The sequence below is a fragment of the Nerophis ophidion genome, linkage group LG19 (assembly GCF_033978795.1).
Source record: "Nerophis ophidion isolate RoL-2023_Sa linkage group LG19, RoL_Noph_v1.0, whole genome shotgun sequence".
In the NCBI taxonomy this organism is placed as follows: Eukaryota; Metazoa; Chordata; class Actinopteri; order Syngnathiformes; family Syngnathidae; genus Nerophis; species Nerophis ophidion.
The window spans coordinates 37,937,911-37,956,761 of NC_084629.1; the positions used below are offsets into that span (position 1 = coordinate 37,937,911).

At 32.2% G+C, this 18,851-nt stretch overlaps 1 protein-coding gene across 1 annotated transcript in view; it reads right to left on the reverse strand.

The window, feature by feature from the left end:
• The window catches only part of fap (fibroblast activation protein, alpha), an 80,356-nt gene extending 63,939 nt beyond the window's left edge, over positions 1 to 16,417 (reverse strand). Inside the window, exons 1-5 of the mRNA XM_061879937.1 lie at positions 16,040 to 16,417; positions 15,896 to 15,967; positions 15,741 to 15,822; positions 5,240 to 5,329; positions 3,121 to 3,215 (exon numbers count right to left, since the gene is read on the reverse strand). Of these exons, the coding sequence (XP_061735921.1) occupies positions 3,121 to 3,215; positions 5,240 to 5,329; positions 15,741 to 15,822; positions 15,896 to 15,901 (273 nt within the window). The 5' untranslated portion in view covers positions 15,902 to 15,967; positions 16,040 to 16,417. The remainder of the gene's footprint in view (positions 1 to 3,120; positions 3,216 to 5,239; positions 5,330 to 15,740; positions 15,823 to 15,895; positions 15,968 to 16,039) is intronic.
• Positions 16,418 to 18,851: the final 2,434 nt, after the last annotated feature.

Sequence of the window (18,851 nt, forward strand, 5' to 3'; positions counted from 1 at the left end):
AATAATTATAATTATTTTATTTATGCAGGTAAGGGATAAATTATTAATAATTTAAAATAATCCAAATGATCCTAATTATGCAAGTAAGGTATTATTGTGATAAATTGTAAATAATCCAAATTATTTTAATCATGCAAGTAAGTAATAATTGTGATCAATTGTAAATAATCAAAAAAAATGTTTAAGTATGCAAGTAAGTAATAAATTGTGATTCATTGTAAATAGTTCAAATTATTTTAATTATGCAAATAAGTAATACATTGTGATTCATTGTAATTCTTCAAAATTATTTTAATTATGGAAGTAAGTAATAAACTGTGAATACTTATAAATGATCCAAATGATTTTAATTGTGCAAGTAAGTAATAATGGTGATTAATTGTAAATAATTATCATTATTTTGATTATGCAGGTAAGTGATGAATTATTAATGATTGTAAATAATCCAAATTATCCTAATTATGCAAGTAAGTTATTATTGTGATAAATTGTAAATACAAGTAACTAATAAATGATAATTAATTAAAAATATTACAAATTATTTTATTTATTCTAGAATGTAATAATTGTTATCAATTGCAATTCTTAAAAATTGTTTTAAATAGGCAAGGAAGCAATAAATTGTGACTAATCGTAAATAATCACAATTTTTTTTTATTTTACAAGCAAGTCATGTATTGTGATTAATTAATAATATTAAAAATTATTTTAATTATGAAAGTATGTAACAAATATTAATCGTAAATAATCCAAATTATTTTAACCATGCATTAAAATAATCCAAATAATTTAAATATCAACCGCTGATTAACTGTGAATAATCCAAATTACTTTAATTATTCAAGTAAGTAATACATTGTAATTAATTGTAAATATTCCAAATAATTTTAAATATGCAGGTAAATAATGAATTGTGATTTATTGTAAATTATAGAAACTATTTTAATTATGCAAGTGAGAAATAAATTGTGATGAATTGTAAATTATCCAAATTGTTTTAATTTTGAAAGTAAGTAATACATTGTGATAAATTGTGAATAATCTAATATATTTAAATTATGCAAGTAAGTAATAAATTGTGATTAATTAAAAATATATATTTTTTAAATTATGCAAGTAATAATTGTAATTAATTGTAAATAAACAGAATTATTTTAATTATGCAAGTAGGTAATAAATTGTGATTCATTGTAAATAGTCCAAAATATTTTAATTACACAATTAAGTAATACATTGTGATTAATTAACAATATTAAAACGTATTGTAAATATGTATGTAATGAATAATTGCGATAAATATTAAATATTTAAAATTATTTAATTATGCGAGTAAGTTATAATTGTGATTAATTTATTCAAAATAATAATAAAAAATATATAATAATGCAAAACAGTAATATGTTGTGATTATTTGTAAATAATTAAAATTATTTCAATCGTGCAAGTAACTAATAGATTGTGATTAGTTGTAAATAATCCTAATTAGGTTAAATATGCAAGTCAATAATAAATTGTGCTTAATTGTAAATTCCAAATTACTTTAATTATTCAAGTAAGTAATAAATTAAGATTAATCGTAAATAATCCAAATTATTTCCATTACACAGGTAAGTAATAAATTGTGATTAATTGTAAATAATCCAAAATATTTTATTCAAACAATTAAGTAATAAATTGTGCTTAATTGTAACTAGTCCAATATATTTTTATTATGCAAGTCAGTAATAAACTGTGATTAATTAAAATTATTAAAATGTATTGTTATTATGCAACAAAGTAATAATTTGTGATTAATTGTAAATAATCTCAATTATTTTAATTATGCAAGTAAGTAATACATTGTGATTGAATAAAAATATTTACTTATTCAAGAAAAAAATTGTGAATAATTGTAAATGATCCAAATTATATTATTTATTAAAGTAAGTAATAAATTGTGATTAATTCTAAATAATCCAAATTATTTTATTTTTGCAGGTAAGTAATACATTTGTAATGAATTTTAAATTTTCCAATTTCAAAAGTGTGATTTTTTTTTTAAATCAATGATCTGACAAATACAAATTCCAGATTAAAAACTAAACATGTTTAGTCATTTTTAAGAGTGAAGTTGAAAAAACATGAAAATATGATATTATGAAAACGTGAATCCAAATGTTTTAATGCCTCTTGAAAAATGACTTGAACATTTCTAACATATAGTGACTTTAACAGTTATTAGTAAAGTGAAATAGTTCAAAAGTTACATTTCTTTCGTATAGTGACTTTTACAGTTATTAATAAAGTGAAATAGTACAAAAGTTAAATTTCTTTCGTATAGTGACTTTAACATTTATTAGTAAAGTAAAATAGTTCAAGAGTTACATTTCTTACATATAGTGACTTTAACCGTTATTAGTAAAGTGAAATAGTTCAAAAGTTACATTTCTTTTGTATAGTGACTTTTACAGTTATTAATAAAGTGAAATATTACAAAAGTTACATTTCTTTCGTATAGTGACTTTAACATTTATTAGTAAAGTAAAATAGTTCAAGAGTTACATTTCTTATATATAGTGACTTTAACCGTTATTAGTAAAGTGAAATAGTTCAAAAGTTACATTTCTTTCGTATTGTGACTTTTACAGTTATTAATAAAGTGAATTAGTACAAAAGTTACATTTCTTTCGTATAGTGACTTTAACATTTATTAGTAAAGTAAAATAGTTCCAGAGTTACATTTCTTACATATAGTGACTTTAACCGTTATTAGTAAAGTAAAATAGTTCAAAAGTTACATTTCTTTCGTATAGTGACTTTAACATTTATTAGTAAAGTAAAATAGTTCAAGAGTTACATTTCTTACATATAGTGACTTTAACCGTTATTAGTAAAGTAAAATAGTTCAAAAGTTACATTTCTTTCGTGTAGTGACTTTTACAGTTATTAATAAAGTGAAATAGTACAAAAGTTACATTTCTTTCGTATAGTGACTTTAACATTTATTAGTAAAGTAAAATAGTTCGAGTTACATTTCTTACATATAGTGACTTTAACCGTTAATATTAAAGTGAAATAATTCAAAAGTTACATTTCTTTCGTATAGTGACTTTTACAGTTGTTAATAGTGTGAAATATTACCAAAGTTGCGTTGCTCAGGAAAAGTGACTCCTCCTCTTTTTCCACATCGTGCAGGAAAATGCTTCCGTCTCTTGTTTTGTGTAAATATTCTTTATCTGCAATAAAGATGCAAAACCACAAGAACCAACATTGTATAGAGTATAACAAGAACATAGTAGAACCAACATTGTATAGATAATAACAGCAATATAGTACAGCAAACATTGTATAGAGTATAACAAGAAGATAGTAGAACAAACATTGTATAGAGTACAAGAAGAAGAAAGTAAAGCAAACATGTTATAAAGTATAACAATAAGATAGTAGAACTAACATTGTATAGAGTATAACAAGAAGAAAGTACAACAAACATGTTATAGAGTATAACAAGCAGAAAGTAGAACAAACATTGTATGGAGTATAACAAGAAGAAAGTAGAACAAACATGTTATAAAGTATAACAAGAAGAAAGTGGAACAAACATTGTACAGAGTATAAGAAGAAGATAGTAGAAACTACATTGTATAGAGTATAAGAAGAAGATAGTAGACCAAACATTGTATAGAGTATAACAAGAAGATAGTAGACCAAACATTGTATAGAGTATAAGAAAAAGACAGTAGAACAAACATTGTATAGAGTATAAGAAGAAGATAGTAGAACAAACATTGTATAAAGTATAAGAAGATAGTAGAGCAAACATTGTATTAAGTATAACAATAAGATAGTAGAGCAAACATTGTTCAGAATATAAGAACATAGTAGAGCAAACATTGTATAGAGTATAAGAAGAAGATAGTAGTGCAAACACTTTATAGAGTATAGCAAGAAGATAGTAGAGCAAACAATGTATAGAGTATAAGAAGAAATTAGTAGAGCAAACAGAGTTTAGAGTATAACAAGAAGATAGTAGAGCAAACATTGTATAGAGTATAAGAAGAAGATAGTAGAACAAACATTGTATAGAGTATAAGAAGAAGATAGTAGAACAAACATTGCATAGAGTATAAGAAGAAGATAGTAGAACAAACATTGTATAGAGTATAACAAGAAGATAGTAGAGCAAACATTGTATAGAGCATAACGACAAGATAGTAGAACAAACATTGTATAGAGTATAACAAGAAGATAGTACAACAAACATTGTATAGAGTATAACAAGAAGATAGTAAAACAAACATTGTAGAGTGTATAAGAAGATAGTACAACAAACATTGTAGATTGTATAAGAAGATAGTACAACAAACATTGTATAGAGTATAAGAAAAAGATAGTCGAACAAACATTGTATAGAGTTTAAGAAGGACATAGTATAACAAACATTGTATAGAGTATAAGAAGAAGATAGTAGAGCAAACATTGTATAGAGTATAAGAAGAAGATAGTAGAACAAACATTGTATAGAGTATAAGAAGAAGATAGTAGAACAAACATTGTATGGAGTATAAGAAGAAGATAGTAGAGCAAACATTGTATAGAGTATAAGAAGAAAATAGTAGAACAAACATTGCATAGAGTATAAGAAGAAGATAGTAGAACAAACATTGTATGGAGTATAAGAAGAAGATAGTAGAACAAACATTGTATAGAGTATAACAAGAAGATAGTAGAGCAAACATTGTATAGAGTATAACAACAAGATAGTAGAACAAACATTGTATAGAGTATAACAAGAAGATAGTACAACAAACATTGTAGAGTGTAAAAGAAGATAGTACAACAAACATTGTATAGAATATAAGATAGTAAAACAAACATTGTATAGAGTATAAGAAAAAGATAGTCGAACAAACATTGTATAGAGTTTAAGAAGGACATAGTATAACAAACATTGTATAGAGTATAAGAAGAAGATAGTAAAACAAACATTGTATAGAGTTTAAGAAGGACATAGTATAACAAACATTGTATAGAGTATAAGCAGAAGATAATAGAACAAACATTGTATAGAGTATAAGAAGAAGATAGTAGAGCAAACATTGTATAGAGTATAAGAAGGACATAGTATAACAAACATTGTATAGAGTATAAGAAGAAGATAATAGAACAAACATTGTATAGAGTTTAAGAAGAAGATAATAGAACAAACATGTTATAGAGTATAATAATAAGAAGAAGAGAGTAGAACAAAGGTGAGTACCTGATATCCAGTAGAGGTTGTAAGAGCGCCACCTGATGCTGTCGTTGAAATAATCCTGCAGGGTGAAAGATCTTCTAGAAGCTTCTGAGTCTGAAACAAGCAGTTTGTACTTTTGTGTCACCAGGTGGTGGTGATGATGATGATGATGATGATGCGTCTGAACCTGGGACACAACACGTGTGACACAACAACAACAACAACACAAAACATGTGACACAACAACACAACACATGTGACACAACACAACACACAACACATGAGACACAACAACACAACACAACGGATGTGCCAGAAGAAAACACGTGTGACGCAACAACAACACAAAACATGTGACACAACAACACAACAGATGTGCCAGAAGAACACACATGTGTGACGCAACAACAACACAAAACATGTGACACAAAAACACAACACATGTGACACAACAACACAACACACAACACATGTGACACAACAACACAACACAACAGATGTGCCAGAAGAACACACAACATGTGTGACACAACAACAACAACAACACAAAACATGTGACACAACAACACAACACATGTGACACAACAACACAACACAACGGATGTGCCAGAAGAACACACAACATGTGTGACGCAACAACAACACAAAACATGTGACACCACAACACATGTGACACAACACACAACACATGTGACACAACAACACAACAGATGTGCCAGAAGAACAGACAACACGTGTGACACAACAACAACAACAACACAAAACATGTGACACAACAACACAACACAACAGATGTGCCAGAAGAACACACAACATGTTTGACGCAACAACAACAACACAAAACATGTGACACCACAACACATGTGACACAACACATGTGACACAACAACACAACACAACAGATGTGCCAGAAGAACAGACAACACGTGTGACACAACAACAACAACACAAAACATGTGACACAACAACACAACAGATGTGCCAGAAGAACACACGTGTGACGCAACAACAACACAAAACATGTGACAAAACAACACAACACATGTGACACAACAACACAACACACAACACAACAGATGTGCCAGAAGAACACACAACACGTGTGACGCAACAACAACACAACACGTGCCAGAGGAACACACAACATGTGTGACGCAACAACGCAACACATGTACCAGAAAAACACACAACACTTGTGACACAACAACAACATAACACGTGTGCCAAAAGAACAAACACTTGACACAACAACACAACACGTGTTAGGCAGCAACAACAACACAACACATGTGACACAACATTACAATGTCACACAACAAAACAACACGTGTGACGCAACAACAACACAGTACATGTGACACACCAACCCAACACATGTGCCAGAAGAATTCACAACAGATGTGACACAACAACACTACAACATGTGACACAACATGACAACATGTGAGACACAAAACTTCCCTCACCTGTGGCACAACACATGTGACACAACAGGACAACACGTGTAACACTACACTTCCCTCAACTGTGACACAACACATGTGTCAGAAGAACACACAACACTTGTAATGCAACAACAACAACACAACACATGTGCCAGAAGAACACTCACTTGTGTCACAACAACACGTGTGACGCAACAACAACAACACATCACATGTGCCAGAAGAACACACACCACATGACACAACAGCACAACGCGTGTGAGGCAGCTACAACAACACAACAAATGTGACACAATAAACAACACACGTGACGCAACAACAAAACAACACATGTGAGACAACAACATAACAAATGTGACACAAAAACGTGTGACGCAACAACAACAACACAGTAATTGTGACACAACAACCCAACACATGTGCCAGAAGAACACACAACACTTGTGACACAACAACACGTGTGATGCCACAACAACAACACAACACATGTGAGACAACAACACAACAAATGTGACACAAAAACACGTGTGATGCAACAACAATAACAAAACACATGTGAGACAAAAACCCAACAGGTGCCAGTAGAACACACAACACTTGCGACAAAACAACACTTGCGACAAAACAACATTTGTGACGCAACAACAACAACACACTACATGTGAGACAACAACCCAACACCAGAAGAACACACAACACTTGTGACACAACAACACGTGTGACGCCACAACAACACAACATGTGAGACAACAACACGACAAATGTGACACAAAAACACGTGTGATGCAACAACAACAACAACACATGTGAAACAACAACACAACAAATGGGACACAAAAACATGTGTAATGCAACAACAACACGTGTGACACAACAACACAACAAATGTGACACAAAAACACATGTGATGCAACAACACAGTACATGTGACACAACAACCCAACACGTGCCAGAAGAACACAAAACACTTGTGACACAACAAAACGTGTGACACAACAACAACAACACAATACATGTGAGACAAACAAACAAATGTGACACAATAAACACATGTGACGCAACAACAACACAACACATGAGACAACAACACAACAAATGTGACACAAAAACACCCGTGATAAAACAACAACACAACACTAGTCACACAACAACACAAGTGACAGAAGAATACACAACACTTGTGATGCAAGAACAACAACGCAACTCATGTGCCAGAAAAACACAAAACACTTGTGACACAACAACAACACAAGTGCCAGAAGAACACACAACACTTATCAACAACACAACTCATGTGCCAGAAGAACACACAACACTTGTGACACAACACATATGCCAGAAGAACACACACTTGTGGCCCAACAACACATGTGACGCAACAACAACACATGTGCCAGAAGAACACACAACACTTGTGACACAAGAACAACAACACATCACATAACACATGACACAACAACAACACAACAAATGTGACAATATAAACAACAGAAATCACGCAACAACAACACAACACATGTGCAAGAACACACAACATATGTGACAAAACAACACATGTGACACAACAACCCAACACATGTGACACAACACAATATATGTGAAACAACAACACAAAATGTGCAAGAACACACAACAAATGTGACACAACAACACAACACATGTGACAACAACACATGTGACACTACACAACAGATTTGACACAACAACAACACAACACGTGTGACACAACAACAACACAACACATGAGACACAACACAACACATGTGACACAACAACTCAACACATAACATATGTGACACAGAAATGTGACATAACAACACAATACATGTGGAACAACAATACAACACATGTGTAAGAAGAACACACAACAAATGGGACACAACACAACACATGTGGCAACAACAACACAACACATGTGACACAACACAACACACATGACACAACAACCAAACACACAACATATGTGACACAACAACACAACACATTTGGCATAACAACACAATACATGTGAAACAACAACACAACACATGTGCAAGAAGAACACACAACAAATGTGACACAACAACACAACACATGTGACAACAACAACAACATAACACATGTGTCAAAACACAACACATGTGACACAACAACAACACAACATGTGACAAAACACAACACATGACACAACAACCCAACACATAACATATGTGACACAACAACACAACACATGTGACATAACAACGCGATACATGTGAAACAACAACACATGTGCAAGAAGAACACACAACATATGTGACACAACAACACAACACATGTGACAACAACACAACACATATGACATAACAACCCAACACATAACATATGCGACACAACAACACAACACATGTGACATAACACAATACATGTGAAACAACAACACGACACATGTGCAAGAAGAAAACACAACAAATGTGACACAACAACCCAACACGTGTCACAACACAACACATGTGACACAACAACAACATAACACGTGACAAAACACAACACATGTGACACAACAACCCAACACATATGTGACAAAACAACACAACACATGTGCAAGAAGAACACACAACAAATGTGACACAACAACACAACACATGTGACACAACAACCCAACACATAACATATGTGACAAAACAACACAACACATGTGCAAGAAGAACACACAACAAATGTGACACAACAACACAACGCATGTGACACAACAACAACATAACACATGTGACAAAACACAACACATGTGACACGACAACACAATACATGTGACACAACAACAACATAACACGTGACAAAACAACACATGTGACACAACAACCCAACACATAACATATGTGAAACTACAACACAACACATGTGCAGGAAGAACACACAACAAATGTGACACAACAACACAACACATGTGACACAACAACCCAACACATTACATATGCAACACAACAACACAACACGTGACATAACACAATACATGTGAAACAACAACACAACACATGTGAAACAACAACCACATAACACATGTGACAAAACACAACACATGTGAAACAACAACACGACACATGTGCAAGAAGAACACACAACAAATGTGACACAACAACCCAACATGTGTCACAACACAACACATGTGACACAACAACAACATAACACATGTGACAAAACACAACACATGTGACACAACAACCCAACACATAACATATGTGACAAAACAACACAACACATGTGCAAGAAGAACACACAACAAATGTGACATAACAACACAACGCATGTGACACAACAACATAACAATTGTGACAAAACACAACACATGTGACACAACAACACAACACATGTGACACAACAACAACATAACACGTGACAAAACACAACACATGTGACACAACAACCCAACACATAACATATGTGAAACTACAATACAAAACATGTGCAGGAAGAACACACAACAAATGTGACACAACAACACAACACGTGACACAACAACCCAATACATAGCATATGCAACACAACAACACAACACATGTGACATAACACAATACATGTGAAACAACAACACAACACATGTGACACAACAACAACATAACACATGTGACAAAAGACAACAACCCAACACATAACATATGTGAAACTACAACACAACACACGTGCAAGAAGAACACACAACAAATGTGACACGACAACACAACACATGTGACAACAACACAACACATGTGACACATCAAAACACATGTGACACAACAACAATACAACACATATGACACAACCCATGTGACACAACAACACAACACATAATATATGTGACACAACAACACAACACGTGACATAACAACACAACACATGTGACACAACACAACACGTGACACTACAACCCAACACATAATATGTGTGACACAACAACACAACACGTGATATAACAACACAATACATGTGACACAACAACGCAACACATGTGCCAGAAGAACACACAACATATGTTACACAACAACACATGTGACACAACAAAAACACAACACATGAGCTAGAAGGACAAACACAAAGGGTGTGGCCATGCATGCAGCTGCTTCATGACAATTAGTCGAAAACAATAAATGACAATTAGTAGAAAATAATTTATGACAATGAGTAGAAAAACATGAATGACCATTAGTAGGAAAAAAATGACGATTAGTAGAAACAAATGAATGACAATTAGTAGAAACAATTAATGAGGATTAATAGAAACAAATAATGACAATCAGTAGAAAACAATAAATGACAACGAGTAGAAAAACATGAATGACAATTAGTAGAAAACAATGACAACTTGTCCAGGATGCAGCTTGTCCAGCAACCCCTGTGACCCCGAGAGGGACAACCGGTAGAAAACGGATGGATGGATGAATGACGTTTATTAGAAAACAATGAATGTCAATTAGCATAAAATAATGAATTATTAGAAAACAAAGACTGACAATTTATGGAAAACAATAAATGACGATTAGTAGAAAACATTGTAAGATGACAACTAGTAGAAATTAGGAAGTACAGTTAGTAGAAAACAAAGAATGACAATGAATGAAGATGACAATTAGTAGAAAAAAAATTTATGATAATTAATAAGAAAACAATAAATGACGATTAGTAGAAAACAATAAGTGACAATTGATAGAAAAATAATTAAAGACAATTAGAGTAGACAACAATAAATGACATTTGATAGAAAACAATGAATGACAGTTAGTAGAAAACAAAGAAAGACAATTAATGGAGAACAATAAATGACAACTAGTAGAAAACTTTCAAAGATGACAATTAGTAGAAAACTTTCAAAGATGGCAATTAGTATAAAACAATTAATGACAATTAGTAGAAAACAATAAATGACAATTAAAAGAAAACAATTAAAGACAATTAGTAGAAAACAATAAATGACAAGTAATACAAAAAATTAATGACAGTTAGTAGAAAACAGTAAGTCACAATGAAAACAAACAAATTAGAGACAGTTAATACAAAACAATAAATGACAATTAATAGAAAAAAATAATGACAGTTAGTTGAAAACATTCAAAGATGACAATTAGTAGAAAACAATAAATGATTAGTAATAGAAAACAATAAATGACAATTAGTAGAAAACAATGAATGACAATTAATATAAAACATTCAAAGATGACAATTAATAGAAAAACATTATGACAGTTAGTAGAAAACAATAAATGAAAATAAATAGAAACATGAATGACAGTTAGTAGAAAACATTCAAAGATGACAATTACTAGAAAACACTGAATAACAATTAGTAGGAAACATTGAAAGATGACACTTAGTAGAAAACAATTGATGACAATTGATAGAAAACAATAAATGGAAATTAACAGAAAATAATAATGACAATTATTAGAAAACAATGAATGACAATTAGTAAAAAACAATTAGACAATTAGTAGAAAAAAATAAATGACAATAGAAAAAATGAATGACAGTTAGTAGAAAACAATTAAAGACAATTAGTAGAAAAACATGAATGACAGTTAGTAAAAAACAATAAATGACAAGAAATAGAAAAAAACTAAAAACAAATAGTAGAAAACAATAAATGACAATTAATAGAAACAAATAAATAACAGTTAGTAGAAAACATTCAAGGATGACGATTAATTAAAAAAAAGACAAGTAATACAAAAAATTAATGACAGTTAGTAGAAAACAATAAATCACAATGTAAACAAACAAATTAGAGACAGTTAGTAGAAAACAATAAATGACAATTAATAGAAAAAATAATGACAGTTGAAAACATTCAAAGATGATGATTAGTAGAAAACAATAAATGATTATTAATAGAAAACAATACATAATTAGTAGAAAACAATGAATGACAATTAATATAAAACATTCAAAGATGACAGTTAATAGAAAAAAAATTACAGTTAGTAGAAAACAATGAATGAAAATAAATAGAAAAATGAATGACAGTTAGGAGAAAACATTCAAAGTTGACAATTACTAGAAAACACTGAATAACAATTAGTAGAAAACATTGAAAGATGACAATTGGTAGAAAACAATTGATAGAAAACTAATGAAAATTAACAGAAAATAATAATGACAATTATTAGAAAACAATGAATGACAAATAGTAGAAAACAATTAAAGACAATTAGTAGAAAAAATAAATGACAATTAATAGAAAAAATGAATGACAGTTAGTAAAAAACAATTAAAGACAATTAGTAGAAAAAAAAGAATGGCAGTTAGTAGAAAACAACTAAAAACAAATAGGAGAAAACAATAAATGACAATTAATAAAAACGAACAAATAACAGTTAGTAAAAAACGGTAGAATGACAATTAATATAAAACATTAAAAGATGACAATTAATAGAAAAAAATCATGACAGTTAGTAGAAAACAATAAATGAAAATAAATAGAAAAATGAATGGCAGTTAGTAGAAAACATTCAAAGACGACAATTACTAGAAAACACTGAATAACAATTAGTAGAAAACATTGAAAGATGACACTTAGTAGAAAACAATTGATAGAAAACAATAAATGAAAATTAACAGAAAATAATCACAATTAGTAGGAAACAATGAATGACAATTAGTAGAAAACAATTAAAGACAATTAGTAGAAAAAATAAATTACAATTAATAGAAAAACTGAATGACAGTTAGTAGAAAACAAGTAAAGACAATTAGTAGAAAAAAACAAATGACAATTAATAGAAAAAATGATTGACAGTTAGTACAAAACAATAAATGACAATTAATAGAAAAAAAATCAATGACTGTTAGTAGAAAACAATAAATGACAATAAAGAGAAAACAACTAAAACAATTAGTAGAAAACAATAAATGACAATTAGTAGAAAACAATTAAAGACAATTAGTAGAAACAATAAATGACAATTAATAGAAACATTCAAAGATGACAATTAATAGAACAAAATTATGACAGTTAGTAAAAAACAATAAATGAAAATAAATTGAAAAATGAATGACAGTTAGTAGAAAACATTCAAACATGACAATAACTAGAAAACACTGGATAACAATTAGTAGAAAACATTGAAAGATGACAATTAGTAGAAAACAATTGATGACAATTGATAGAAAACAATAAATGAAAATTAACAGAAAATAATAATGACAATTAGTAGAAAACAATGAATGACAACTATGGGAAAACAATTAAAGACAATTAGTAGAAAAAAATAAATGACAATTAATAGAAAAAATGAATGACAGTTAGTAGAAAACAAGTAAAGACAATTAGTGAAAAATAAATAAGTGACAATTAATAGAAAAAATTAATGACAGTTAGTAGAAAACAATAAATGACAATTAATAGAAAAAAAAATATGACTGTTATTAGAAAACAATAAATGGCAAAGAGAAAACAACTAAAAACAATTAATAGAAAACAATGGATGACAATTAATAGAAACAAACAAATAACAGTTAGTAGAAAACATTCAAAGATGACAATTAGTAGAAAAAAATAAATGACAAGTAGTAGAAAACACTGAATGACAATTAGTAAAAAACATTGAAAGATGACAATTAGTAGAAAACAATTGATAGAAAACAATTAATGAAAATTAACAGAAAATAATCACAATTAGTAGGAAACAATGAATGACAATTAGGAGAAAACAATTAAAGACAATTAGTAGAAAAAATAAATGATAATTAATAGAAAATATGAATGACAGTTAGTAGAATACAAGTAAAGACAATTAGTGAAAAATAAATGACAATTAATACAAAAAATGAATGACAGTTAGTAGAAAACAATAAATGACAATTAATAGAAAAAAATCTATGACTGTTATTAGAAAACAATAAATGACAATAAAGAGAAAACAACTAAAAACAATTAGTAGAAAACAATGGATGACAATTAATAGAAACAAACAAATAACAGTTAGTAGAAAACATTCAAAGATGACAATTAGTAGAAAAAAATAAATGACAAGTAGTAGAAAACACTGAAAGACAATTAGTAGAAAACATTGAAAGATGACAATTAGTAGAAAACAATTGATAGAAAACAATAAATGAAAATTAACAGAAAATAATAATCACAATTAGTAGGAAACAATGAATGACGATTAGGAGAAAACAATTAAAGACAATTAGTAGAAAAAAAATAAATGACAATTAATAGAAAAATTAATTACAGTTAGTAGAAAACAATTAAAAACAATTAGTAGAAAAAAATAAATGACAATTAATAGAAAAAATGAATGACAGTTAGTACAAAACAATAAATGACAATTAATAGAAAAAAATCAATGACTGTTAGTACAAAACAATAAATGACAATTAATAGAAAAAAATCAAAGACTGTTAGTAGAAAACAATAAATGACAATAAAGAGAAAACAACGAACAACAATTAGTAGAAAACAATAAATGACAATTAGAAACCAATGAATGACAATAATATAAAACATTCAAAGATGACAATTAATAGAAAACCATTATGATATTTAGTAGAAAACAATAAATGAAAATAAATAGAAACATGAATGAGAGTTAGTAGAAAACATTCAAAGATGACAATTACTAGAAAACACTGAATAACAATTAGTAGAAACATTGAAAGATGAGAATTGGTAGAAAACAATTGATAGAAAACAATAAATGAAAATTAACAGAAAATAATCACAATTACTAGGAAACGATGAATGACAATTAGGAGAAAACAATTAAAGACAATTAGTAGAAAAAATAAATGACAATTAATAGAAAAAATGAATGACAGTTAGTAGAAAACAAGTAAAGATAATTAGTAGAAAAAAATAAATGACAATTAATAGAAACAATGAATGACAGTTAGTACAAAACAATAAATGACAATTAACAGAAAAAAATCAATGACTGTTAGTAGAAAACAATAAATGACAAGAGAAAACAACTAAAAACAATTCGTAGAAAACAATAAATGACAATTAACACAAACAAACGAATAACGGTTAGTAGCAAACATTCAAAGAAGACAATTAGTAGAAAACAATAACTGATAAGTAGTGGTAAACACTGAATGACAATTAGTAGAAAAGATTGAAAGATGACAAAGGAGAAGAGACTCACTGCGCAGATAGACGGCGGTGATGCTTATTAAGGTGATGATCACAATGGCCCCCAGCAGCATCCACAACACCTTGCTGCAGCCCTGCTTGTGGCAGCAAACATCATTTATAGTATTATTCTTATTAAACATATTCTTTCTATCAGTCATTACTCACCATCATGCAGATGCTGTCCTCTTAGATGGTCCTCAGCGCACGTCCTCCACATGCCATAATACTCAAATACTACTACTCAAACAAAACACAAATAAGAATTTCAAGAAAACACAAATAGTACTCCAAAGAAAACAGGAATATTACTTCAAAGAAAACATAAATAGTAGTCCAGTGGAAACACAACTGACACGGCAAAGAAAACACAAACAGCACTCCGACGAAAACACAAATAGTACTCCGAAGAAAACACCGATACTACTGTAAAGAAAACCTAAATAGTAGTCCAAGGAAAACACGAAAAATACTCCAAGGAAAACACAAATAGTACTCCAAAGAAAACACCAACAGTAATCCAAAAAAAGTGAGCCTCCAACAAAAGAAAAGTGAGCTGCGTCTTTGTGGTAGAGGCAGACACACACACACACGCACACACACACACACACACACACACACACACACACACACACACACACACACACACACTTCCTGTTACATTCCTCACACACTCTTTCAGCACGCGCATGCCTGCAATGCTCATGCTTGGATTGCTCCCACACACACACACACACACACACACACACACACACACACACACACACACACACACACAACTTGCTGAGAATACAGAAGTAGCTTTTCAAATATTATTATGAGTTTGAGACTGTGAGGGAAATCAGTTTTACATGACTTTCTATAATAACTAATATTTATATGGTAATATTATTCACTTTTGTGAGGAGGGCGGTACCTCTGGATTGGTGGTCCCTCTCTTTAAGAAGGGGGACCGGAGGGTGTGTTCCAACTATCGTGGGATCACACTCCTCAGCCTTCCCGGTAAGGTTTATTCAGGTGTACTGGAGAGGAGGCTACGTCGGATAGTCGAACCTCGGATTCAGGAGGAACAGTGTGGTTTTCGTCCTGGTCGTGGAACTGTGGACCAGCTCTATACTCTCGGCAGGGTTGTTGAGGGTGCATGGGAGTTTGCCCAACCAGTCTACATGTGCTTTGTGGACTTGGAGAAGGCATTCGACCGTGTCCCTCGGGAAGTCCTGTGGGGAGTGCTCAGAGAGTATGGGGTATCGGACTGTCTTATTGTGGTGATCCACTCTCTGTATGATCAGTGCCAGAGCTTGGTCCGCATTGCCGGCAGTAAGTCGAATACAATTCCAGTGAGGGTTGGACTCCGCCAAGGCTGTCCTTTGTCACCGATTCTGTTCATAACTTTTATGAACAGAATTTCTAGGCGCAGTCAAGGCGTTGAGGGGTTCCGGTTTGGTGACCGCAGGATTAGGTCTCTGCTTTTTGCAGACGATGTGGTCCTGATGGCTTCATCTGACCGGGATCTTCAGCTCTCACTGGATCAGTTCGCAGCCGAGTGTGAAGCGACCGGAATGAGAATCAGCACCTCCAAGTCCGAGTCCATGGTTCTCGCCCGGAAAGGGGTGGAGTGCCATCTCCGGGTTGGGGGAGGAGACCCTGCCCCAAGTGGAGGAGTTCAAGTACCTAGGAGTCTTGTTCACGAGTGGGGGAAGAGTGGATCGTGAGATCGACAGGCGGATCGGTGCGGCGTCTTCAGTAATGCGGACGTTGTACCGATCCGTTGTGGTGAAGAAGGAGCTGAGCCAGAAGGCAAAGCTCTCAATTTACCGGTCGATCTACGTTCCCATCCTCACCTATGGTCATGAGCTTTGGGTCATGACCGAAAGGATAAGATCACGGGTACAAGCGGCCCAAATGAGTTTCCTCCGCCGTGTGGCGGGTCTCTCCGTTAGAGATAGGGTGAGAAGCTCTGCCATCCGGGAGGAACTCAAAGTAAAGCCGCTGCTCCTTCACATCGAGAGGAGCCAGATGAGGTGATTCGGGCATCTGGTCAGGATGCCACCCGAACGCCTCTCTAGGGAGGTGTTTAGGGCACGTCCAACCGGTAGGAGGCCACGGGGAAGACCCAGGACACGTTGGGAAGACTATGTCTCCCGGCTGGCCTGGGAACGCCTCGGGATCCCCCGGGAAGAGCTAGACGAAGTGGCTGGGGAAAGGGAAGTCTGGGTTTCCCTGCTTAGGCTGTTGCCCCCGCGACCCGACCTCGGATAAGCGGAAGAAGATGGATGGATGGACTTTTGTGAGGACTTAATTTTATATATATATATATATATATATATATATATATATATATATACATATATATAGCATTTTTTAAAATTATTATTATTAAGTTATTATTATTAATTAATAATATATTATTAATATTTTTGGGGTTAAGATTTTCCTGAGGGAACTCTCCTAATATATACATATACATATATGTATATATATATATATATATATATATATATATATATATATATATATATATATATATATATATATATATACATACATACATAGATACATACATACATACATACACACACACACACACACACACACACACACACACACACACACACACACACATATATATATATATCAGATATCAGATATCAGCCGTCGGGCAGCATGGTGCGAGAGGGGTTAGTGTGTCTGCCTCACAATACGAAGGTCCTGAGTTCAATCCCGGGCTCTGGAACTTTCTGAGTGGAGTTTGCATGTTCTCCCCGTGACTGCGTGGGTTCCCTCCGGGTACTCCGGCTTCCTCCCACCTCCAAAGACATGCACCTGGGGATAGGCCCCTCCCACTTCCAAAGACATACACCTGGGGATAGGCCCCTCCCACCTCCAAAGACATGCACCTGGGGATAGGTTGATTGGCAACACTAAATGGTCCCTAGTGTGTGAATGTTGTCTGTCTATCTGTGTTGGCCCTGTGATGAGGTGGTGACTTGGCCAGAGTGTACTAAGATTTCCTCCCGAAACTCAGCTGAGATAGGCTCCAGAGACCCCCCCGGCACAAGCGGTAGAAGATGGATGGATGGATATCATCAGTCGTGCCTCCCCGGGAAGTTCAAGGCTTGGATAT